The 26,457-nt window shown below is 39.8% G+C and overlaps 2 protein-coding genes across 10 annotated transcripts in view; one reads left to right on the forward strand and one right to left on the reverse strand.

Moving 5' to 3' along the window:
- The first annotated feature begins 1,453 nt into the window (after window positions 1-1,453).
- On the forward strand, window positions 1,454-19,435 carry LOC139628168 (homeobox-containing protein 1-like). 3 transcript variants are annotated; one of them, XM_071489570.1, is made up of 10 exons: window positions 1,454-1,650; window positions 6,466-6,969; window positions 8,769-8,854; window positions 8,979-9,089; window positions 10,064-10,220; window positions 10,365-10,447; window positions 10,975-11,070; window positions 11,537-11,631; window positions 12,469-12,552; window positions 12,710-19,435. In XM_071489570.1, the coding sequence occupies exons 2-10, from the start codon at window positions 6,467-6,469 to the stop codon at window positions 13,037-13,039; spliced, it is 1,545 nt and encodes a 514-aa protein (XP_071345671.1). In that variant the 5' UTR covers window positions 1,454-1,650; window position 6,466; the 3' UTR covers window positions 13,040-19,435. The 3 variants fall into 3 exon arrangements, with proteins under 3 accessions (XP_071345671.1, XP_071345672.1, XP_071345673.1); XM_071489571.1 differs by having other exon boundaries at window positions 11,540-11,631; XM_071489572.1 differs by having other exon boundaries at window positions 11,543-11,631.
- Window positions 19,436-20,567: 1,132 nt separating this feature from the next.
- Window positions 20,568-26,457, reverse strand: part of LOC139628167 (kinesin-like protein KIF13B) — a 45,091-nt gene continuing 39,201 nt past the window's right edge. For all 7 annotated transcript variants that reach the window (XM_071489566.1, XM_071489564.1, XM_071489562.1 and 4 more), the window contains one exon: window positions 20,568-26,402. In XM_071489566.1, the coding sequence (XP_071345667.1) occupies window positions 26,197-26,402 (206 nt within the window). In that variant the 3' untranslated portion in view covers window positions 20,568-26,196. The remainder of the gene's footprint in view (window positions 26,403-26,457) is intronic.

The raw sequence follows: 26,457 nt of genomic DNA on the forward strand, positions 1-26,457 counted from the left end.
TGACTACACATTCTCTTCCCCCATTGCCCAGTTCACTGCACCGTCCATTGCTTAAACTTGTTCTTCTGCTCCATTGTTCATCCTGCTGATTATGAGACACCGCGTTTACCCTGTACTTAGCAGCATATTTAATACATCTCTTCAACTCAGTCGTTGTCCTGTTGTGTTTATTTGAAGTAGAGACTGGAGATCCATTGAAGCCAGAAGTCACGACTTCTGATGTTAGACTGATTAAGTGGATGTATAGGTTTCTCTCAGCAGTCTGGTGCATGATTTCACATGATTTTAAATAATAATGTTGTGGCCTTGGTATAGGCTACATCATTCTGAAGTTAGTTTTCATCATGAGTAAAAACTTAATAACTGGAGAGCACAGCTTTATGAAAGGTGTACATTAATTGTAAGGAGCAAGTTTTATCATGGACATGTTATATTAATAGTTTTTTAACCACACTTTATCCTGCACACAGCAATGGTTCTCAGAGTAAATCACTGATCAGGCAACAAGAATGCAGACCAGCTGGGCTCTGTGTTATAATAAGAGCACCCATGATCCATAAGGGCCAAATAGTTTTGTTTCTGCTGGTCCTGACACATCAAGTGAAAGATGCTGTCAGCTCCAGAGAGTTACAAGTGGGTTAGCTACCCCTACATTTTTTATTCTGAGTGCTAAAGTCGCTTCTTTGAAACCAGTAGTTTACTGGGATGAAATATGTCTGTGGCTTAATGAGTCATTTTTACCCTCAAATGACCTACTGGTCCGTTCAAATGCTGTGGTTAGCTCAAGCTTAGCTCCAGTTAGCCCCAAGCTGTTGTAATATTAGGTCAGATAGGCCTCTAAACATGACCCCAGCCTGGGTACAGACAGGCTATGCATTAATGATGAGGGTCTAACCTCAGCCCATTAGATTTTGTGCTGATTGTCCTGATGAAATACACTCACACAGGATCATGAGCCTGCATCTCTGTCTGGTCCAGCGTTGACCAGTCTGTGAGGAGAGGACAAGACTCATGGGAGAGATTTTCAGTACAGTTCAGCAGGGTGACCTTTCAATTTTTTTATTTATTTGAATGTTTTTATTAGTGAGGCACTGGGCTATTTTTGAGTGAGAGTCAACTAATTAATTGTGACTAAAATCAAACACATAAAATAAAAAGGGGAATTATTTTTGTGATTATGGAGAAACACAATAGTTTGTTCTGCGGCTGCATATTATAGATATAGACAAACAAAAAAATATAGGGTGAACAAAATATTACTAACAGAGAAGAGTTGAATCAACACGAGTCTGACACCGTCAACAAACGCTGAACACCGTGAACTTTAGGTTCATAGGTCGGTACCCTAATACTGCAGGGATTTTGTATTGAAGTCCCTCGGCCGTTGCCAGATGTTCCAGTAAAGTGGCACCTCTGTCTGCACACTAACTTCTGTAAACTGCGACTCCCGGCGTCCCTTGCGTCATTATGTCAACATGGCGCCTGTCTGCCGGACAAAAGGCGAATCTGTCTGACGGTGGGTTGAAACCCAATTAGAAACAGAGGAGACATTTTGGGAAAACTGTCAGTGTTCGTGTGTCCCAGCGCCCCAAGGCAAAACATATATGGTGGATTAAACGTCTACGGAGGCTCTAGGACTGGAATAATAAGGTAACTGAAGTCCTGCAGCTCCAACTACTGCTGTCTTCCGACGGTTCTGCTAGCCCGACACATTTCCTTTTCTCTGCGCGGTGTGAACTGAAAACTCCTTAAAAATATCGCCAGTGCTGCGGCATTTGACTTGGCGCTTCATGCTCACGCCGCCTGACTGACGTTGACGGGGCTGTCTGGGGAAAAGAAAAGTATGTCTCTAATTCGGCGTGGACATAGTTCACCAGAAATCATTTAATCAAACACAATGTCAACTTTTCCAGTCGGTCCACAATGCACGCTGCCGCGATACAATGTGTATTTCTGTCGTATGTGATAATTACGGTGAATAGACGAACCTGTAATAAAAATTACAATCTTGTTGTGCTTAGAATAGGTTAGTTCATAAGGTATATGCCGGATTAAAGAGTTGTTCTTCACTATCAATAAAACGTTTTAACACACCCTCCATCGGCGAAGCATATTCTCCTGGAAGAATGGCAAAATTAAAATCCATTTTTTCAACGTCATTCGGCTTTAAAGTCGACATTTTCAAGAGGAACATCTGCATCGGGGGCCACCACAGTGTAGTCTCCGGCCACATGAGCCAGATGTTCTGTGCAGTTGATTGTCGGCTCTGGGGCCAGTTAAAAAGTTGCCCACTGTGATTAAATGACTTTTGTCTGTGCTCAGCTGGCACGCCTGCAGCCAGGACACAGTCTATGCCACGTCTGGTTAGGATCTTTGGCAGGTCACTGGGTTCATTAGTAGTAATACTGTTTATCTATGTTACATATTTCTCAAGCTAAACCTTCAAGGGCAGCCAGCGGTGAATTGTTTTGGTCTGCGGAGTAAACTGGCTGGTGTTTCAAAGCCTGTGTGGTTGGAGATTTTCTTGATACATTACAATGTTATCCTCAGGGGGGTTATTTGGGAAGCTCTGTGCTCCACAGGGAGGTCAGAGGTCAAGTTCAGCTTCATAGCAACACAGCTGGGGCTGGTAGGGCTTCAGTGTCTTGCACACAGGCAGTTCAGGATTGTGAGTTGGAAGGGTATGTTACTTTTTGAGTCAAACTGTTGTATGTATTTTCATGTGTGCCCATACTCTCATGCTTTCTCTTTGTGCTGTGGCGGCTTAGGAGAGCTCTCTAAAAAAGTTTGGCAGTGCAAGTCAGCACCTTTTGATTACTACTCCCTCTGTCCGTACTTGCGCACATACTCTGTACCAGCCTCATATAATTACACATACTCCTGGTTTGCTGTCGGTCCACTAAATCCTAAATTCTGACAAAGTGTCCTAAGCTGTCATTTACCAAACCTTTCAAACCTGCTGACATCCATTAAAAATCTAGACTATGTAATATATTTTTAATATAGTTTCAAACCATTTCTGTCAATTTTATTGATGCCAACCCTCCTTTTTATAATGGTAATAACTATAAGAGAAAATTTGGATTACTGTAATAAAGCGTTGAAAGAACCCTGTCCTTGCTGTACCAGTGTTTTTGTGTTACCAAAGTGCAACTGCTAGAAAGTCACTGTTAATGTATTATAGCCACGGTGTGAAACTTAAGTGATCACCCACTTAAGTGGCTGGGTCCTAATTCCATGTAGTTGTGAAAGCTGAGACCGAAACTGATCTGAGCCAGTGAGGAAAACAGAGTATATAAAAGTTGGTTTCCTGCCTTGTTTTGGTGGTTGTTGAGGAGAAATGCGTATTTGATGGGATGCACTCTTGTATACTAGGCTATAATAAATCTCAGGTGTCATTCTGCATCCAAAAGCCACTGTGTCTTCTTACAATCAGTCACACCTTCGAAAGGAAGGTTTGTTTCCTGCCAGTGTGGCTTGTAGAGACTAATCTTTCAGATAAATACATCCAGATATCATCGTTTTTGCCTTGTTGCTGGTTTTACTGAAATTTCCCACCCTGCCCTTGATGCAGTAGGATGTGCTCTGATGCTCCTGCATATGACAGCAAGAAAAAACAGTCAAATCAGTGAGATGTGTTAACCCCACCTGTCTTGTGACTGCGACTAGATTTTTGAAAGTGTCACTCTGAGTCAAACTTTTTTCCTTGCTCAAGTTTTGTCAAGTAGTGTAGGTAGACTGAAGCTTAGGTCAAGATGCTTAAAGATGGATTACAGCTGTTTGTCTCTATCAACAGCAGTCTGCTGTAAAGAGTCAGATTATCTATTGTAATCTTCTATCAACTCTAAAGGCTGAAATTGAAGGTTATTTTTTAAAGTTTTTAAAAAAATTAAAATTAGATAAAATAATATCTCACTTATAAAAGCCTGGGGCCATTAATCATGAGATTCAGAGAAAGTCTAAAGACCTTTGTTAAATCATTTATTAAAAACTAGTTCAAAGGAGATTTTCAGTGATATGTGGATGAGTCACATTTTCTTACTGTTTTGTTAATCATCCACTGCTAGTTTTCATCTTCGTGTAAGCAGGGCAAAAACTAAACTGCACTGAACCTCATCATTACAAAAATGGAAAAGATTTTGAGCTATCGAAACTTTTCTTAAAGCCGTCGTTAGTGCCAAACTCAAACAGGTAATAATGGCCAAGGTACTGTGAGGCAGAGGACGGCAGGCTTAATGAAAAGTTATTTGGTTCATAGATTTATTTGTGGAAAATTGACCCGCACATATTTTCTTTATTTTTATTTATTTATTTTTTTGCTATTTCAAATGGATTCTATCGTGTTTCCTTGTAGAGCTGTGCATGATGACATTTATTTACTCAGCTCCTTCTTGCCCTGCTCTCTCTCTCCTCATCTCTCCCTAAGAGAAAAAAAAGTATTAGGAGAAATCCTGCCGCAAAAAATCCATTACGTTTTTCCCGTCCCTTTCTGTCTCTTTACTGGCCCTCTCTTTCTCAACCCTCGACTATTCGACGCAGTGATGGTTGTTATTTGTTTATTTGACACAACATGAAGCAGTGGAGCTGCATATATATTGTATATTGCATTTGTGCCAAAGTACAGTTAGAATAGTTGCAGTGAAGCACCTTAAATACTATGCTATTATTCAATAATTATATAATTATATGTTTTACTTGTGCCCGTCAGCTACGGCCACAAGTAAAATTTAATTCTGTGGGGAAACACTCTTTTTATACATTTTGTGTTGCAGTTGTGCAGAAAGTAAATCATGTTGTGATAATACTGTAAAGCAGAGGGACTGCAAACAAGACTTCAGACATACCTGGCTAAAACACGTGAAAATGTAATGTATTTAATTGTTAATGTGCAATAAAATAACTAAAGACAAATAATTTTGATTGGGGCCATAATATCATAATTTCGTCGTCCTGTATCGATCCTGTGTATCAGTCTAACCGACCACAGCGTGACTCACCCTCTGCAGCAGTGAGAGAAAGTATGGAGCTTGGCTGCCTGAGATGTAAATTTTTCTTGGCATTTTTCCCAAGGCGCACGCACATATGCACACACACACACGCACACACATACACTGACACACACTCGACCTCACCCTCCCTCTCTCTTCCTCTCTATATAAGTGTTGACATGTCTGCTGACTCTGATTCTCTGCTGAGGCCTGTTTTTCTTCTTGGCGTCAGAGAGAAAAGCATCAAAACAGATGTGCTATCTCATTCGTCTGTTTATCTTCCTCTTTCACTCCCTCCTTTCTGTTCAGTTCGGTTCAATGACCATTAGTATGATGTTTTGTTTTTTTTTTATAAATGACACAAATTATTGCACATTTAAGAATACATGGCAAATCAAAACACAACTATAGATAGGATTTAACACTTAATATAATAAAGCCACATAGAAGTGAGCAGGTATTTGGTCTGAAAACATACAAACAATAAAACAACAAAAACTGGGTTCATAACATTATTTGGGTGACGTGATTGTTGGGGGTTGAAAAATATTCACTGTAATGTATTATAGTAATAAAGTGTGATTTAATCTGGAGGAATGCTCCTCAGATCTGGGCAGCAGCTGCTGAGCTCTAGTGTCTTCTGGTGCCTGTGTGTATTTGTGTTGTAAATCTGCAGGAAGCGAACAGACATGACTGTACTTCTATTTTGCTCCATGACTCTCTCCTTGATGGCAAGGTCACTCATCAAAAATTGCAAATGTAATTAAGTCCTTAAAAGTATAAGCCTTAACATTGTCACGATATAAGACCCCATTTTTGGTACTGTACCTGCGTTTTCTCTGCTATACCCATTCTATGTGTTTGCATTCTTTAATTTCCTCTGCCATGTAATGCAGTTTTCATTGTGGCTGATTCAAATGCGAACACACACACAAGGAATCCACAGAAAACAATGCATGTAGTGGATGTGATGTGGAAGATGAAAGCTGGTGCATTTCTGCATTTCTTACAATGCAGAAGTTGTTTAACTTTTAATCATTAGTTTAATATTACTGTGCTTGACCATCTTCTTTAGTCTCTAATGAAATACACTTGACATTTCCATCATCAACCAAAGGTTTTCTTGTAAAGAAACAAAATAAACACCATATTTATATTCAGTGTTTCTCACCAAAATACATTGTGTGCAACCTTAAGGTCTGAGAAACTGAATACATTTCCCTTTGATTTTAAAAACTGCCAATTTGAAAAACATTTGAAACCGTTTGTTTTCTGTGTAGTGCTCCTTACAGCTGTCAAGGTATCTAAAACATTTCCCTCCAAAATGTGGGGGGTCTAACAGCAAAGTGTTACAAAGTGGGAGTACTTAAGTCCAGTACCACTACTTCAAACCCGAACAATTGTACTAAATTACAGCACTTGTCTAAATTTGTTGAGTCATTTTTGGTAATAGTGTTGTTGTGATGATATCCTCCAGGATGTTCCAGCAGAGTGAGGAGCCTCGTTTCACCATTGAGCAGATTGACCTCCTCCAGAGGCTAAGGAGGACAGGAATCACCCAGGCGGAGGTCCTCCATGCCCTGGACACTCTGGACCACCTGGACCGGCAGCATGGACACAAGTTGGCCCATAAACCTTCCTACATACCTCCCTCATCGTCCTTGTCTTCTTCCAGCACCGTCACCGCCTCTTCCACCATGACTTCCACTGCCACTCAGACAAGTTTCCCGGACAACCAACTCTCACTGTCACCTAATAACAACTTCGACACCACTTCCCTGCCTCTACCGGTTCCAGTCGCCTCACCTGTCGTCATGGCAGCGGTAGCTCAGAATGGTCTAGTTGCTGTCAGCAATGGGAAGCTGTCACCACCCCGCTTTCCTCTTGGCGTTGTTAGCGGCAATGTGACGGCACCAGGCTACGGGTTTGAGGCCAGTGAAGAGGACATAGATGTTGATGAGAAGGTGGAGGACTTAATGAGGTAAGACGAGACCAGACTTGTCTAATCTTAGATGTTGCTAGACTAGGATGGGCTAGATTAGGATGAACCAGGCCATACCAGCTCAGAGCATTTGGGAGTGTGTCATCCACTGCATGAGAGACAGTTTCAGTTTAGGGAAAACCCAACAATCCTGTTTGAAAACACTGGCTGCGATTGAAAAGTCAAAATAATCTCCTTTCCTAACCACTTTTCCTTGACCTTAATGGAAAACACCATGAGGTCAAGGAAAGATTTTTTTTTTAACCAACTTTATTTATAACACATGGATGATAAACACTCCTTTCCTAACCACAAAAACAAAGCAAACAGGATTGAAATGCTCAAATAAGATAACATGGCCTGAATACACAAGTAGAAAAAGTTGAGCCTTTAAAATAATAATTTCATTCAAATAAGGAATAAGAAGGAATAAGAAATCAGAATAAATTCTATTCAGACATCAGTATATAGAGTTTTTTGGCATCGGTGCTTTTTAAATTTTTCTACATTTGTTAAGTAGAGAAAATTGATTTTTATTGCTTTATACAATGGGAGGGGATTTAGGGAAATGACATTTATATATTTAGTATTTTGTTATGATATTAACTAGAAATCTGGACAGATTATTTTGTCATTGGCCACAAGGGTTATCAGTGAGCCCACATCAAATCCAAAGACACTAGGCACCAAAGATGAGATTTATACTTACTGAAAGTTTTTTTTCTTTAGCACAGTGCTTTAGTTTTACAGAAGGGGAGGCTTAACTGTGTGGTTTGTAAAATGTTTGTCTGCTCAACTTTCCCACTTCATATAAAGCAGCCGATATGGCTTCCCTGAGCTTTTTAACCTGGCGTTTTCTCCCACACAGTTGAGCGTCAGCCCTAAATTGGGCTAAACCAAAGACTGACTAGCATTCCTTCAGTCCAATAAAACCAAGAAAAGCTGTGTTTTATGACACAAATCTTTCTTGTCTGCATAACGACGGATATTTACTCTTGTGATTATCATACACAACACGGACACAACAAAACATAAACTTGTTTGCACTGGTTGGCAAACTTGACAACATCCATTTGCAGTGTTTCCTTAGTCTGCCAAGAAACCTTTTTGCTGACAGTAGAAAAGAGACAGACCTCTTGGAACAGGCATTAGTACCCGCCCCAACTGTTTCTGGTTTTCCATAATCATGACAATAATTAGCACTCATAATTATGAATATTCTAATTATGACAAGGATTTGCTGTGAAAATGGTGTCTGTGGTTTGTGAACCCCATGGCAAAATATAGATTTGTACACCAGAGAGCAGGTGTTAATACAAAAGGCCTGATGGTTGACGAGTCTACTTATAGCTCACACTGAAGCTGAATATGATACGAGGATTACTGCCTACACACTCATACGTACTGTACACACACACACACACACACACACACACACACACACACACACACACACACAGACACACACTCTCTCTCTCTCTTTCTCTCTCCAATGCCTCTTATCTGTAGTCTTCAGGCAGGTTGCAGCAATCAGAGGGGTATTGATCTGAGGGTGTGTAAAGATGAAATCAAACCCTAAGAGCAGAGAATATTACAGCAGGATTGAGCCTTTAAGTCTTTCACATATTCAACTGCAACAGCCACTGCCATTCATATAGTGTATATGTGAATTGTGGAGTTGCAGCTGGTTTGAGTAAAGTGACGGTTGTCTTGTGCAGTGCGTGTCAGTAATGTCTGACTGTTAGAGATCTAGACATGTATTATACTTCATGTAAACAGTGTATTCTCTCTTTGTATAGAAGGGACAGTGCTTTGATCAAAGAGGAGATCAAGTCCTTCCTTGCAAACAGGCGGATCTCCCAGGCTGTGGTTGCTCAGGTAACAGGTGAGTATCAGCTTCATCTGTACTTTAACCAGGCTGACTGAGTCAGTACCAGAAATATATGGCATGTCAGCAAGCATCCACCCTACTGAAGAGTCTGCTCTCTCTCCCTTCCTCTCCCTCCCAGGGATCAGTCAGAGTCGGATCTCCCACTGGCTCCTACAACAGGGATCGGACCTCAGCGAGCAGAAGAAACGAGCCTTCTTCCGCTGGTACCAGCTAGAAAAATCCAACCCAGGTAATACCATCGTAGACTATCTCGAACAAAATGGGAAGGGAAAACTATATGAGGAAAAAAAGGTCTTTCAATAACTAGTCTGCTGCTCTGAATATGTGACCGACACTCCTGACTTCAGAAAGACTTCCTTATGCTGACTGAGCAATAATCAGAGCATTTAGACTTCCAGTAAAAGAGGACAATAACATAATGAGACAAAAAGATGTAAAAAGTATGCTTTATAATGGACAATGTATGTCCATCTCATACTTACAGAGTGTCCTGAAGTAGGAAACTGGACACCCTGTTGTGACAGCTCTAATTTATCAGTGCAGAATAGTAATTTTGTACCTCAGCTCATTGATATTCAAAGCTGTGACTGCATTATGAACTGAAAGGAGGTAAGTTTGTATTTTTTAAGTATAATTTAGCAGAAGCGGACACATGTCTGGTCATTGCAGAGTAACAGATGTAACATAAATTGTATTAAAAGTATTTTTAAAGAAAAGAAAGCCGTTTGCATTTTTATGAGCATCTTGAGATGTCTCTCGTTAGAGAATGGCTGTAAACTGTTTCCTGTGATTGAACAATGACTACATTGTGTCAAGCTGAGCCCCACTCAGTGGAACGTACAGTATGAGTAGTCTAGTTCAAGTCACCCTGTGTCTTTGCATGGGAAAGAAAACAAGAGTGGCATGATGCTTTAATAAGAATCCCTTGAATTTAATTTGGCTCAATGGCTTGAAGCTCTAAAATAAAAGGGGACACTCTTATCTTCACTATGTGATGATGAAGTGTACATATATAAAAGATACATGGTAAATGGACGATATACAAGGATTTATTTTCTTTATTATAATTTAGATATATTGTTAGGTGGAGGAACTGATTAGTTAGGTTTATATGAATTAGCTGGGAAACTGTCTATAGCATCATTCTTCACTTAAATGAATATAAACTTTATTATTAATGCAGTGTGGCGTTTGTGACTTCAGGTGCCACTCTTGCCATGCGAGCTGCCCCACTGGCTCTGGAGGACATGATGGACTGGCAGCAAGCCCCGCCCCCCTTTGGTGCCGCCCCTACTGGCTTCCGTCTGCGGCGAGGGAGCAGATTCACCTGGAGGAAGGAGTGTCTGGCTGTTATGGAGAGGTGAGGAAGAGGAGGAGGAATGTGTTCACTGGGGTAGATTCACTGAAATGTAAGAGTATAATGTTTAATTGGCTTTGAAATTATAACCTGGAATATGTGTGTGTCTGTGTTTGTCTGTGGGTGTGCTTTTGTCTGTTTACACAGCTATTTCAGTGATAACCAGTACCCTGATGAAGCAAAGAGAGAGGAGATTGCCACTGCCTGCAATGCTGTCATTCAGAAACCAGGTAGGTTAAAGCCGTGACGGATGTTCACTTCTCAGGACAGAAAATTGTCATCTCCCTGCCCTCAAAACTTCTTTTGATTGACATGTTAACTACTTTTTTTTTTTTTTTTAAACTGTTTTTAAGATGTATTCAATCTTTATTTAACCAGCAAGTCTCTTGCTCTTGGTCAAAATAGAAAAATAAAATAAGATCTCACATCATTCATTTACAACAGTCAGATATAATACAACAACAAAACACCAGAGAGACATAAGAGGGATAAAAGTTGACTATTTAAAACAATTATATTCCTCATAAAGCATATTCTCAATGTGACATTTGAATATTTGATAAGGCGGGAGCGTTTTTATCTTGTAAAATTCAAAAATAACCACAGAGAGAGACTTAAGGAGTAAAAGACATAGAAGCAGCAGCTCTGTAGCTGTGATCTACTGCGGATGTCTGATCTGTGTGTGTGTGTGTGTGTGTGTGTGTGTGTGTGTGTGTGTGTGTGTGTGTGTGTGTGTGTGTGTGTGTGTGTGTTACAGGAAAGAAGCTGTCTGATTTGGAGAGGGTCACATCTCTGAAAGTCTACAACTGGTTTGCCAACCGCCGCAAAGACATCAAGAGGCGCGCCAACATTGGTAATGTCTACCTCTTTCTCTGTGTGTGTGTGTGTGTGTGTGTGTGTGTGTGTGTGTGTGAGACTTAAGAGCTCAACATGAAGCAGATACTAAATATACATTATTCCTTTTGCTGTGCTAGGTTCTCAGTCTCTAAATAAATCAATAAACACACATGAAAGAGCTTTTACTCCTCAGCACATATCCTTGTTGACCAGCTGGGTGTTCCTTTGTTCCTTGCACTCAACACTTAGATGCCATCCTACTCATCACAAACAACACTGTTGAATTTCACACACAGCAGGGCATCAGTCAGGAACACATATTCTCATCCTGACACCCGTAATTTGTTTCTTTTGCAGTTGCATTAGCAGGATGTTGTTCAGCTCTAGAAGAGCAGCAAACAGCAGCTCCCCACTGTTTGCTTGCATCTGAGTGTGAGGTTGATTGAGGTAGATATGCTATGATCAGGTTTGTGTTTTTGAAGAAGCAGCCATCTTGGAGAGTCACGGCATTGAGGTTCAGAGTCCAGGAGGCCAATCCAACAGTGACGAGGTGGACGGCAACGACTTCCCCGACCAGGTAAACTAGATGCACCTTTATCCTCAATGGAGTCAATAAAATAAAAAATTATAACATTTAACCTTTCCACTTTAAAATGTCTTAAAATAACCAGACCTATGTTATATATTTTGTTGAGTTGTGTACTTAAGTTATCACAAATGTTTCCAGCAATTTTCAAACCCAGTGAATCTGTGATGTTTATTGAGGTGCCGTTTGTCAGTGACGTAATTTCCCATTTGTGTATGCGTCAGCATTGTGGTTGTCTGCCAGAAACTCAAAAACTCGTTTTTGACTATATATTCTAACTGGATGAAGGATTTGAGTCATTGGATGTCTGGATCTTAAGTTATCTGAGAAACAGACCAAGCAAATGTTAGCGGCAGCTCAGCTCGCAGCCCCTCTGACACGTCCTATGTCCATCTGATAATTTGTTTTTTTTTTTTTTTGAGAAGAGGAGACCTTTGTGGCTAATTCTGCTCCCCATGAAAACCTCCTCAATGATTGACACTGGAGAAATCCTGGGAGTAGCTGACTGGCTGCAACAACGGCAGTGATAGTGATGATTCCATGATCCCACGCTACTTCACAATGTCACCGAACTCCGTCTTTTGTTATTGTTTTGATTGAGAGACCCCAATAGGGAGAAAATGACATATTGTCTATTTAAATTTGACCCCTGTGTTTAGTCAGACTTTCAGTGTGGTCAACAGTAGAATAAGCATACATTTCCATATCTGTAACATTATAAATAACTGGTTGTAAAGTCAAAGGTCAGATGCCACAGCATTATGATAAAATTCCTCTGCCAGTAGAACAATGTGGTTATTGTATAACCTGCATGCTGCTCTGTTACAGGGTTGTGAGGTGTCTCTATTTGACAAGAGAGCTTCAGCCAGACAGTTTGGTTTCAGTCGAGCTGACCTCTCCTCTCCAACCCAGGTAAAGCCGGACTGCACACACCGCCACACACTGCATTCATCCAGGAGTTTTGGTCTCAGATTAAGAGATGAGGCCAGGTTTACAGGAGGAACCTTGAATTCAAAGAAAGAAAAACCAGAATGAGCCACAAATTTACTAATTTTTCCTCCTTGCTCAGGTCCCCACACTGCTCCCCAGCTGGTTTTCCGCCCTGGGTAGAGGAGGCTTGTCTGGACAGAGGGGCGCCTCTCTGATTGGCCGATCTCTAGCGACAGGGACGGGTCCTCAGGCAGAAGGTTCCAGATTGACAGGTGTGTCCTGGTCTCCGCCCTCCCCTTCCCTCCAGGACGAACCCACCATTCACAGCGTGCTGTCCGAGCCCCAGGACCCAATTGGGTTGGAGAAAGAGGGTGCCAATCACAGCAGCCAAGCCCTAGCCAATCAAGTGGAAGGGGCAGCGTGCGGTATGGGGAATGACATCAAGACGGAAACGCTGGAGGATGACTGAAGAGCGTGGTGGACACCAGAGTTGTCAAGAGTCATGAATAGAACAGGTGTGGTCATATGCAAGCAGATTTTATTGGAATGTAATAAGTGAAAAAGAAAAAAAGACCAAAAGTTGTGTAAATGCCAACCCTGAGATACCTCCCAACCCTACCTCCAACCACCAACCTGCTCTGCTACGCTCTTATAGGCATTACTAGTATATTATAACAATGAAAATAATAATGATACACTTTATTTGTTAAAGTCCTCCCCAGCAGAATGTGGAATTTTTAAAATGCCTAAATAATAACAAACCAAATTAAAAAAGCGAAATAAATTAGGAATTACTCAATTATGACTCAGTAAATCCATACATAAAAGAAAATACATGTAGCAATGTGTATTGTTTTTCACATAATTTCTTTGTTGATTTGTTTTTACGAAGGCATTTTACATCTTCCATAGAGGACTGAGTAATGGGACTTTATGCATTATGCAGATTTCTTTGAAAAACTGCATTTTCACAACAGGACAACACTGCATTTGACACAGGATTCACATAATTTCAGGGTCTTGCACTGTGATCACAACACAACTAGACAGCCTCAAAAACTAAATACATGAATTTGAAAGTTAAGTTAATTTTAACTGATTGTTTTAAATTTATGCAGCGCATTTCATCACAGTAGATTATATTTTAAATGTTTGCTGTTGTATTCTTCCAGTGAGAAGAACAGCAGAATAAGTTCTCTTTAAATAATAAATACATAAAGAAGTCAGGGTCATATCACGTTACTGTGACCCATTCCTCTCTCCCTTTCCCTCATACAATAAGCTCAACATATGGAAGCAAAGTAAGGACATAATAATTTTAATTTTCTGAATACCTAATTGTGAAATTTAAACACCAAAACCTTTCCCAATTTCAAAACATTTTTATTGTTACTTGTTTTTTAAGGGTCACAATTTCAGATACAAAAATGGAGCTTCTCTTAATGGGATCTCGTGACTAACAGAATGTAACTTGATACAACTGAGGTCTGATGGATTACACTAAGGCTTCATTGCTTAGACTTGGAACCCCAAATGTTTGAATTTGAACATAACAATAGCTTGAACATAATGATTTGAACATAACGATAGCTAAGTGGTTAGGCGATACCACATGGGCATTAAATCGCTGCTCATTAAGTCAGACCATATCCTGCATTTCACTCCCCGACTCTCTCTCCCCACATTCCCTGTCTACCTACACTGCCACTGTCAAATAAAGGCATAAAATGCTTCCTACGCCCCCCAAATTAAAAAAAATAAACAGGTGGTTTTCTCTGATGCTAAATTTAAAGTGATATTTAAATTTCAACATTACATATTCAGTAGATATACAATCCCACAGTTAGGTCGTCATTTTCTAATAAGATTAAAATCCTTACGGCCTCTCTTTGCTTCCATATCAATAAGAAGTAATTTTTTAAAAAGTTACTCAACACATAAATGTCGATGGTAGCCAAAATTGTCGACAGATGTGCATAAAACTAGAAATCTGGTTGCCCTGGTAACCGGATGTTCTTGATTCATTTGTGCCCAGAGATCAGTCAGCTGGGAGGGATTCAACAGTGTAATGACACTGTTTAGATACTACAGATTTAAGTGTAAAGTGAATACATACATACATATACTACATGTGTATGTATGCATACATACACACACATACATATATACAGTATATTATATAAACTGTGAGGGTATATGTACATGTACCCTAATCGACTTCTATTTACATTATATAGACATATTAGCTTCAAATGAGAGAAACTATCGTATGAGTCTTTCTTGTTGGTGAAAGGTGAGTGAAACATTAGCCAAAGTATTAAGTTGAAATTTTATGTATTTTTTGAGTGTATGATAGTCATGGATGGAACTATGTATTAGAGATATGCTAATCAAAGACGCATCAGATGTGTCAAATTATTGCAAGCTAAATGCATAATTATCCTTTTTAGGTATATCTGTGTTTATGCTCGATATGCCATGTGTTCTAAACACACACAGTCATGTTTAAATTCAGTTTTCACTTTAAATGACACTTTATTTGATCAATATCATGGTGCTTAGAGCCCCTGCTGTTTTAAACATTTCACTGATCAGTATAAGTGATAAACGACAGAGGAAGTAGGAAAAGAAAAATTTGGGAAACTGATGGTTTCCTCAGAAAGCTAATAGTTAACATTTAATGAGTGGATTCTCTTGAAACAACTACAACAAGAAGTCGTCTTTATCTGAAACACAAATGTTCAAACTAGTCAAATCAAGAAATATTTATCCCAGTACAGCCATTGTAGAAGTCCACCTGTTTTCTGCATTTAGTTAATCTCCACAAGGAATTTTTAACAGTAGGGTTTGCCCCTTTTTAGCCCCTTGGACAGGAGATGTGTTATTGTTATGCCTCCATATATAGTATGCACTGTATTTATCTCTTCCAAAATACTTTTATTTGTGTAAAGTTGCACTTCATATGTACCTTTTTAAAGCAGCATCGTCATTATTATTATTATTTTCTTTTTGACAACTTGGGCGCAGCACAACAAGCTGTAAACACAGCACTGACATGGTGTCACCTTATAAAATTGCGACGTGTTAGCAAACAGTTCCCTAATTATGAATCCAGCAGACACAGATAGAAAATTAGCATTGATTTGGAGTTGTGTCTCTGAAAAGTTGACAACTTTAAGTACAGCACCCACTCTCTTTTTAGCTCTGTTTTTGAGGAAAACATCTGGTTATTCAGCTGCTAAATGTTTCACTCTCCCCTAGCTGTCGCTAACCTTGTCTGCTGTTTGGACAAGTAGCGTACAGTCGGTTTATTGTGGCTTTTTCACTAAGACATCAGCTGGCAACAGCTCAAAGGTTGATGAGAGTGGAGTTTGTGGACCAGAAAACCAAAACTATGAGCTAAATGAGACAAAAAAACTGAGCAAACTTCAGAGTCAGGTGCTTATTCCGTGTGGGTTGGCCACTATGAGTGACCCCTATCACATGATACATACACATTTGTTACTTTTTCAGTATTAAAAAATTGATTAATCCCTGATAAAGTTCTAATTGTGATGCTGAAAATCAGTATTCAAGCCCAGTGGCTGATCCCTGCTAAATTCTATCAGACAATTGAAAGTAATGTCCACCTCTTGTGTTAACATTAGCGTAGTCAGCTGCTTACATTTTTCTGTGTAGTGCAACTTTTTGTGACATTAACAACTGACACTAAAATCCTGTTCACTGGTTTAAAAATAAATCAATTTGGAGTGCAGTATAGAAATTAATAGAAATCCCAAAACCCTATTAACAAAGTAAGTTGAACTCTTTAGCTTTTGTACATGAGCTTTGATCCAACTATACAGAATTATTTCCCTAACATTACATCTTTTGTTCAGCACATGAAATGTACTGTATAATTTTAAGTTGAAGTGCCTTATTTTTTGCGGTGCACTGACACAGGATCAGTGCATGAAGACGGACTTCTACAATGACTGTACACACATCACCAATGCAAGAAAGCTAAACACATGATGTTCTGTAACAGCCAACACTAAAGTGGCTTCAGTCAAACTGGTTCATCAGTGTTCATCAACAGGTGCTTTACAGGCTAAGCTACTAGTTCAGAGTTACAAACTCGACACAAATACCTCACTTTATCCCCCTTAGCTACAGTATAAGCTACACCCCTGCAGGTTCCTCCACAGCTGCTTCAATGTGAATCAAAGTTTAGACTGATGGGAGTAAAAACAACTGTAGATCTGATCTATTCAGAGGAGACTGACAACAAACTGTGATGAGGCTGTAAAGATGGTTCATGCTGGCTGACAGCAGAAATGTCAGTGTCCTTTAAAAGGGAAGTTCCCTCTCAAACTCGAGCCAATAAATATTACGTTGGAAAGTTAAGGGAAATTCCACTCTAAAAAAGGATTTATTAGTTCATCAGCTCCATGGAATAATTGTAAAATAGCTTCTTCCCCTCATCCTGGTGGAGTGCTGACACATCCTCAGTGTTGGTGTCGGACTAAATGTCTGAGAAAATGTTTGTTTTGTGGTGGAATGTCTCTTTAAGTGTACGGCAGCAGAGCTGTCCCAGGTGTCTTTGCTTTAAGCGTTTATAAAACTCTGAGGCATCGTTAGTCAGTTATGTAACCTGTCATTTATTTGAATTATTTACACCAAAATATCAAAATATGCTCTCCCACTAAGGGTGAGAAAATGTTTTTTCTTTTTCTTTTTAATCTGCTAAGCAGGAGCATTTCTGAGGTGAATCTGTGGATTCATTTAAGACAAAGTGCTTTACAGGATTTTAAATCATTTAAGAGGATGCCTTCATAGTCTTCTCATAAAGTTGTACTTTGAAGTTCTGAAGCAACAAATTGAAAGTTGTTTATTTGTGTCATTTTTAGTCATTACAGAGCCAAAAAATCTGAAAGCAAAAAGAAAAGAAATGAATCAAATTAAAAACAGGAAATGTGAGAAAAACACACACATACATAACAAGAGACCAAAAACGATAAACAGAAACAAAACCAGACAGAGGTTGCTGTCTTTAGTGTGACATAGTTGTTGCTCACAGATTTTCTTTCTGCCTTGTGTCTTGCACATCGTCAATATGTGGGTTTCCATCCACATGTTTTTTGTACATTCTCAAGTTGTACATGAAAACACCGAGCTGACAATGCAAATTTTGAAAAATCTCGAAAATCTCAAGTTTTTAACCTGCTTGAGGTGGAAAATGATGGGAAAATATTTCCATCATTTTTCTACATTGTTTTTCACCTTATTGCAACCTCTTCCTCTGCAATGGTTGAATGGCACCCGACTGGAAAATTGGTGCCACCCGCTGTTTATCTGGACAAACCAATTCTCATAACTGTTTTGGATGGAAATGCACATTGATTAATGGGCGGAAACCTGGAGTGACCTACATATCATCACTGCAGCTGTCTAATGTTCCTTTTCACCTCCAACAAGCTTGTTATGATGAATTGTTCAGGTCAAGCAGATAAACTGCTGGGTGGATGTGTCAGTCATTTGTTAAGGGCCACAAAGACACAACCGTTTTAAAACGGGGCCAAAAACTGATTGACAACACAAGAAATGAATCAAAATAACAATTTCACATAATAAAAACAAATAGGACGATTTCACGACAGCAGTCTCGTGTTATAGGTTACCTTCCTGTTGATTGGTCTGGTGTGTTGACTACGTTTCATTTTGCTTTGTTTTTCAACCTAAACTGGCTCCATAATGTTTGTGCCACAAAGTGTGTATTCACATTAACATCATCCTAAAAATCACTCAGTCATCTTGAGATGGAGACAAGAATACCATGACACAGAAAGCCTTTGCTCTCCCAGCTGTGTTCACCACTGTGTCAGGCTGCTCACGTGCACTCTGTTTCTGACAGCGGTGACGGCAGCATGTTGTGTCTTTTCATTGGTTAAAATGCAGTTTTACCATCTGCCTTCAGTCCTCTGTTGCCTTGTTGTGCTGCTTTGTTTGAAATGCTGAGCTTCCTCCGCTGGTTCTTCACAGGGACAAAGCAGATGATGATTCAGATCAGATCTTGTTTTAACCCTGCACATGCACCAGGGCACTGACTGTTTCCTGTCTCGTCCCTCAACGTACACAGTAGAGTAAATATTTGTCTTAATACTGGACCTGAGATGCTTCCGCTGGCACAGAGTTAGGGTGCATGTTGGGCTGCAGAGGTTTGATCTGATCTGAGATCTGCTGCCAGAACAAAGAGTGAGCGCAGGGGATGTAGTGTCATTATGGTTTCAGTCAGTTCATGCCTCAGGACCAAATGTTGCTGTTGTCCTTCTCCAACATTAGTTGATATTGTCAACATGAGATGCAGTATGACGTTTGAAGAGTTATATTCCAAAATGCTGTATTTATTTAGGTGAAAAAGAAAGACATTTATCATCCATGCATTCAGTATAAAATGTAGATGTTCGAGTCTTAATGTTCTCATTTAATAAGCCAATGACTTGAAATACTACTTAAAAACATATGGTTCAAACATTTTATCAATCATGTATAAAGAGGTCTTCTTTTTTCCTTTAACCCTGACATGGTTTCCATTTCATTCTGGCAATAAACTCTTCAATAATTCTCTGTAAGATGAAAAATATCAAACCTCGGCAGGATGTTTGTTGTAGCAGTTTGAATTAATATTTTTTTTAATCCCTTCTTATTCTCTATTTCAAGATTTAGTGCCTTTTTTGGACAGTAGACTGTTCTGTAATCGCTATGTAGGAAATCTACATATGCCTTTTGTTACTTTTTCATCTGTTGGATAAACCTTATTTGTTATTTTTATGGTGTGTTTTTATTGATATTCTATTTACAAGGGAATAAAAACTGAGTCCACGCAGTGTGTTTTGGTTTGTGTTCTTTGTATGTCGGTGTGTACAGTTAGGTACTAACACTGCCAGGTAGGGCTGAACAATTAATCAAGATATTATTGAAACTGCAATATGTTCAAGTGCAATATCTAAACCACAGGAGCTGCAATTTTGTTCAACCCTGGTGCTTTTAAAGTCCCTGAATAAATTCAGATCACACATTTTTTTTTCCCTTGAACATTAAATATTCACAATTAAATCAGCAACAATCTCAATTGAATTTCTGAAAGTAAATAAAAAATCCTTTAAAGCATTAAACTAAGGTAATCTAATCTGCATCATAACGACCATATGGTTGTGGTTTGATCAGATTTGGTCCACAGTAACAGTAATCAAATGACACACACACTGATCAGATTTTGATGTGGCTGTGGCACCTCTTGTTTACTCAGCCCCGCCCACTTCAGGCCAGTGAGAAAAGCAGAGACAAAAACACAGATACAGAAATCTCACTTGTAAAAAAAAAATGAGAAAACACAAAATGATTTTCAGATTTTCAGCAAAGTAGAAAGCTGATTCAGAAAATAAGTTGTGGGCCTTAAAGAATGTCTCAGAATGTAAAACTACTCCTCCTCCATATTGCTCATACAGCCTTACATGAGTAGTATGCAACAGCAGTATTTTCTGTTAAAAGAAAACACTCATCGAGGGAGACTGGACAAATCAATCCATACTTAAGGTGTACTGAGCTTACATGCTGACAAATCCATCTCCATGACAACCCAGCACACTTCATCTGCTGATGATCCCATGAGACATGGTTGAAAACTCTGGGCAAAGCTAGTAAGTGGACTCTTGAGTTGAAAAAAAATTAGATAATTTTAAGTCAGAAAAAATTTGTTTTGAGAAACCTTTCAGACAAGCGACGATGCATTCGTCTTATTTCTTCAAAAAAATATTGTTAGTGTATTTTACAGATCTCCAACAACAGACATCACCAAATAACAAGTAGTTTTAGTTACCACTCACCTTCAGAGCTGTGGCAACAGCTTAATTTGTCAGTTCTTGGATACGTCTAAAGGGTGCGTTGTGCACTGCAGTCTCCCTCAACTCGCCACATTACTTAAGAGATTAATAAACACAAATAAAAAAAACAAATACTCTTGTTAATCTTCCTTTCTTTATTTTTTTCTTGCCAGATTACTGTTCAGATGATAAAAAATGAAAATTGTAAATGTATTATAATACATGTTTATTCTTTGGATTGCAGCAATTACATAAAACAATTAAATTAATCAAAACCCAAACTTGTGCTCAGATTTTCCTCTTTATAAGTCTTAATATGCGCATATATACACATACATACATACATACATACATACATAGAACAACCACTCTGATGGTGCACTCACACATACAAATGACACATCAAGACAAACCCGGTCCACAGAATCAACAGTAGCAATGATTGATAATGATTAGTTAGTATGATCGAGATCTAGTAATACTGTTGACCAGGCTGAGGCCACATTAAACCGTGTTTGATGATTCTAATTTTTCTTCAGGTAAACGTGAGAAAGGTTAGAGAGACTGGAGGGGCTTTTTTTTCTTTTTTTTTTTGCAGGAATTACTTCCTGACTTAGCAAAGCACCAAACCCCCTCCCTCAGCTTCTATTAGCTTTCCATCATAACTCAGCTCAGTTTATTATGGCTGCAGGTACCTTGGAGGAACATTGATACAAACTGCCTTTAAAATGCACCAAAAGGAGCAGATGTATCTGAATTTTCCTGGAAAGGAGACCCAGCTGTCATTGCAAGAAAAAAAAAGAAAAAAAAAAAAAATTGCATTAACCTAACAGCCACGTATTGCTCGTTTGTGTGGTTCACTCTCTGTGTGTGAGAACACACAGAACATGAACTGGATGCAGCCACTTCAGCAGTGAAGCAGGTTCAAATCTTTGTCAGCTAAAAGGCCTCAGGGAAGAAGTTGATAGAACACTCTGGACGACCAAGACCAGCGACAGAGGTAGCAACAAGGTGAAAACTCGCTACCAAGGCAGGAACACAAGTTTTTGTCCAACACAAATCCAAAAAGTGCTATTTTGAAAATTTTCAAGATTTAATCTGATCCCAGGTAGGTGGCAGAAGCTGTCAGGCACGCTGCTGTGGGCCAGTGATGGGTTGCAACTCCACTGACTTTGTTGACTTTCTGGTTGTATATAAAATTCCCTGTGTGGAAAGCTTGAGGTTTGACAGCAGCCACCAGGGGGCGACACAACGACCTTCCTTCTAGTTGAAAAGGGTAAGAAAACCTGACAACTGTGACCAAATGACTTAGAACTAGCTGATAAGCCATTTTAAAAATGTTAGTATTTTTTTTGTAGTAAAGCAGAATGGGTTTCTGTGGTTCTGGAATGGCCCTCTTAAACAGCACAGCAGAGGGTTTGGAGTACAGCATGTTTTAGTTAGAGAACTGGGATAATTCCTGCTAAAACCAGTCTGGCTCCAGGTTGAAGGCCACGTTAAGGCAGGCGACAAGCCATGCTGGTCCAGACCAGTGGTCCCGTAGTCAGCACACAGCTGCAGGAAGTGCAACAGGAGGCAAATGCAACAAAGATATGGGACCAATTCTGAGCAAACAGAAGCACTGAAGTCAAGAAACCAACAAGAATCAAATGGTAAAATAAACATTCGGCGGGGCTGAAGACTCATACAGATCAATATACGGTGTGAATATGCTTGGACACACATCACATCAATACAAATTAGAGCTAAATGTGGTTCAGGCGGTTGATACAGTCACATAAATAATACTGCTGATGGCTTTGCTCTAATCTCTACAGTGGCAGAGATAGACACCACTGAAGTCACAACACAAATCCATTCAGAACAGTTATTACTGATGCTAGTTTTTTCTTTTTACAGTTCCTTATTGTAGTGGCTGTTGTTGCTCTGCAGATCATGTGCATCACTCAGCTCACAAGCTGCACTTTTTCTATCTAATGTCAGCATCACACTTAACTTGAAAAACAAATGCATATATACGATGCTTCAAACTGTGTGGCTGGAGGAAAAGACAAATGTTTTTGTTGTCATATCTTACCACTTCATCTGAGCTTACCTCTGCTGTCATGTAAAATATGATGTCACAATATAGCAATTTCCTTTCTTTTTACTTGAAAGGCAGTTGAGCAGTGAGTGAAGGATCGCTGCAAAAACCCAAACTTAGAAAATGAAAACAATGTTTAGTACAGTTGAAAGAACAGGTAACTTGAGAACACTGCATCATAGAAAAATCTTGTTGTATTTTCTTCTTACATATACAAGTGTTCCAGAAATGAACTCTTTGATTCCCTCTGGAGACTTTTGTGCAAATGAATTGAAGCGTCGATATGGAAACAGTGTGTGGAAGATAAATGGTCACGTGGTTTCTGAGGCACAATAACATAAAGGAAACATCCAGAAGCCTGAAGTGATCTCAAATCCATAAAACAGTGTCTGAGTACAGACCAGGACAGGAACAACCACCAGCCACAGAGACGGGAGGTTTAGATTTATCGAGGGTGGAGGTCAGTCACTCCCAGCTACAAGTCCCAAGTATCATAAGTGGCTGCTGGTGGTCATTTACCATCCTGGTGAGGACTCACCGACACAACTGAATCAAAGCAAGGTCCACCCCACATTCTCACTCACACACACACACACACACATTATACACACAATACATGAGAAACTCCCTTCCTTTGTTACCACATAACTATTATGAACCACAATTTTATAAAAATAACCGAACCAACAAGAGTCCAACCTACGTACCACTTCACAACCTGCTGACCAATAACATACCAGACAGCCACCTGTAGTAACCAACCAACCAGTCAGAGAACTCAAGGGTCTGGGGCTTTGAGGCCCGTAATAAATAACTAGACTATGGTGATGTACAGTCTCCTCAGCTTTAATGCACCTCCAACATTGGAGTTTGCTCATTCCTCAATGCAGAGGTGCTTCTTCACCCAGAAAATGTTCTAACCGTCTCTTTTTCAAGGCTCGCATAACAAAGTGCCTCATTTTCAAAATCTTACTGCTTCATTAAAAATATATTGGCCACTGAACTGAAGCGTTGACATTAGTTTCTCCATCTGGGATAAAAAAAAATAATAAAAAGAATTACTGAACTCCAATCTAGTATACAGTAAGAGATAGAGAGTGTTAGATAAATCAGCTGATCCATTTACAGTTAGATTTACAATGCTAATAGCAGCAATTTTCATGGAATCATTTGTGCAAGATTTATTAAAATAAAAGGCTTTATCAATTTTCATGCGATAAAGGCATGTGTACAAGCATTTAAATATAAATAGTAAAATCACGCTTCTTGAATTAAGAAACGCATGATATATATACGAATGGAAAAAAAAATGTATCCATAAAGATGATAGTGTTTGGATATACTGAGTGCCTTAACATGCACATACAGTATTCCATATAATGTATTTATATGAATTGTTCCATCATCAGAAATTGTTACAGATTCTTCTTTTGCATACAATAATTCACTGTTACCATAGAAACAGCCTACGATGACACAACCTGATTCAGTGGATATCAATAACATGTCAACAAACAGGTTTGTCATCTTTAGGATATGAACCTCTCCTGGCTGCTTATCCCAAATAGTGTTGAAATATCAATTTGTCACCATCAAATCAGAACATGTCTAACACTCTCACTTGGTGAGACTCAGGACAACTCAAACAAAACACTTTACACTGACCAGAGTCACTAGCGATTTAGTGATTCAATGTTAGAAAAGCTGCCAGAGACAGATTAATAAAAGTCAACATCGCAGCAGCAGAGGCCGAGATATCCTGACTTTTATTTCCTTTTGTGAGTCCAGCTTCATCAATACTGGATCCCACATCTACCAAAAGGCAACTGTTTCATTAAATCGTCCCCATCTGATGAACACAGATGTCTATCACATTTGGAAAAGTATCAGAGGGACATGTGTATTCTGTCTAAAGTCATTATATGTTAAGTCTGAAACAGTGCTGTGGTGTACTGTCATTGCTTTTCCATAAATGAATATACAGGAATAAGGTCAGTATAAAATGTGAAAGTCCCTCTGGAATGTTCAATAAAAAAAAAAACAAATTTAAAAAAATAAAAGTCTGCCCTATCATCTTCAACAGACGCGTCAGGAACGTTCAATCAGTCCAAACTGCTTCTGTGTTTCACACTTTCCCAAAATGTACTTGCAGCTCATTCTCCCAGTTGTGTCGCTCATTTAGAAATAAAAGACAAAACCTTAAATTCTTTTAAAACAGATCAAATGCATAGACGCAAACTGATTCTTCTCCCAAGTGTGAGAGTCCCAGCAGGATTTCTGCGTGTCCATCTCATTTTCTTTTCTTCAACACATGCACATGCCTATCTCCACCAACACAAAGCCAACCTACTACTCTATAGACAGCACCCCCTGGTGTCAGAGTGTCATCAGTCACTCATAGAGGACGACCAGGACACTTTCTGTCAAACAGACGTCCAGAGAGCCCGGGCAGAGTGTAATGCCATCACAGACATCGCCACATCACAACAGCCTAACAGAGTCCGTTACCGTTGTCTGACCACAGACACATTCTGCCCACATACAGAAGCTCCAACATCTCCAGTGCAAAATCGACTTTTAAAGCCTCCCAGTACAAACAACTTGCTCCCATAGTGGCTTTGTCCAACAAGGACACACTTTTCCTGCTCTACACATCTAATCTTTAACAACACGACTACAACAATATGAACTTGTGCACACAGGTCAACACTGTACAACATTTACAAAGACAGACACACACACACACACACACACACACACACACACACACACAAACAAACACACCCCTTCTTAGCCTTTCTCCTCTACAGTCCCTGAGATCACCTCACACTTAGCACAAGTTAGCACAAGGCATTCTCATCAACACAAACACAGCTAATAGAAACTAAATAGACAGAAAAAGAAATGCAAACCAAAGCCATGGTGAAGGCACATTCTGGGAGAATCTATTTTCAAGAGAAAAGAAAAGGAGTCCAGGAGGGAGAGACGAGTCTCAAACAATGCGTCAAAGTGTCAGTCTGCAGACTGGGCCAAGAGGGGAGCGGCAGCCGGAGCACCAGGGAGAGACATCATATCCAGGGATGCAAACACATCATGGGTGGAAATGCCGCAAAACCCTGCTGTCACAATCAGACTGTCATGGTTTAACCCCCCCCCCCCAAAATGATAATTTCATCACATTTTAAATTCTCACAGATGTGAATGGGGACTCGTGCCTAATACGTGACTGGTTTGCATCCCTGTATATCATCAAGTCATTCTGTCTGCAGAGCCCGATTCACCCCTCCGTAGAGCTCCGACGCTCCAATATGATAAGGTCTGCTTCCATTCACTCTTAGCAGTCTTCCCATTGACCACCATTAATTTAGCATTATCTTCCCACATGATAAATAGTCCTTCCATGGACTTCTATATTCTCTGCATAGTCTTTCATCAACTTACTTGCATTTATTCTGAATAGTCTCTTCACTGTCTTCCTTCTGTTTACATCCATTGACTAGGAACAGATGTTGTGAGTATAGTTTCCTACTATGAGGGGTGGGGGGGTGGGTGGCAGTAAGTCAGTTCTGATGTGTGAGCCTGTTGCATAGCTGGGAGGAGGAGGGGGGAGGAGGAGGAGGAGGAGGAGGAGGGGGGCTGTGTGGAGTTCATCTCTCCTGTCCAGCTCCTACTTTCCCTGTCTCAACTGCTCCAGGATTTGCGGCTCTCTCTACTCCGGCCAACAATGGCTTCTCCTCGCAGGACGGGGACGTGGGCGGGAGGAACAAACTCTCCTGTCCGCCGACTGGTCCGATCACGGCAGGACAGCCGGTCTGGGCGAACCAGCACCCCGTAACCTGGTTTACAGTGGAAATACCGATGACCTCCGACTGAACCGTCATTCTTACCTGTAGGAAGAAAAAAGTGAAGATCGTCACTATATATATATATATATATATATAT

Source organism: Trachinotus anak, unplaced genomic scaffold, assembly GCF_046630095.1.
Source record: "Trachinotus anak isolate AG129_WGS33_773 ecotype Australia unplaced genomic scaffold, CSIRO_AGI_Tana_v1 ptg000011l, whole genome shotgun sequence".
NCBI classification, from domain to species: domain Eukaryota; kingdom Metazoa; phylum Chordata; class Actinopteri; order Carangiformes; family Carangidae; genus Trachinotus; species Trachinotus anak.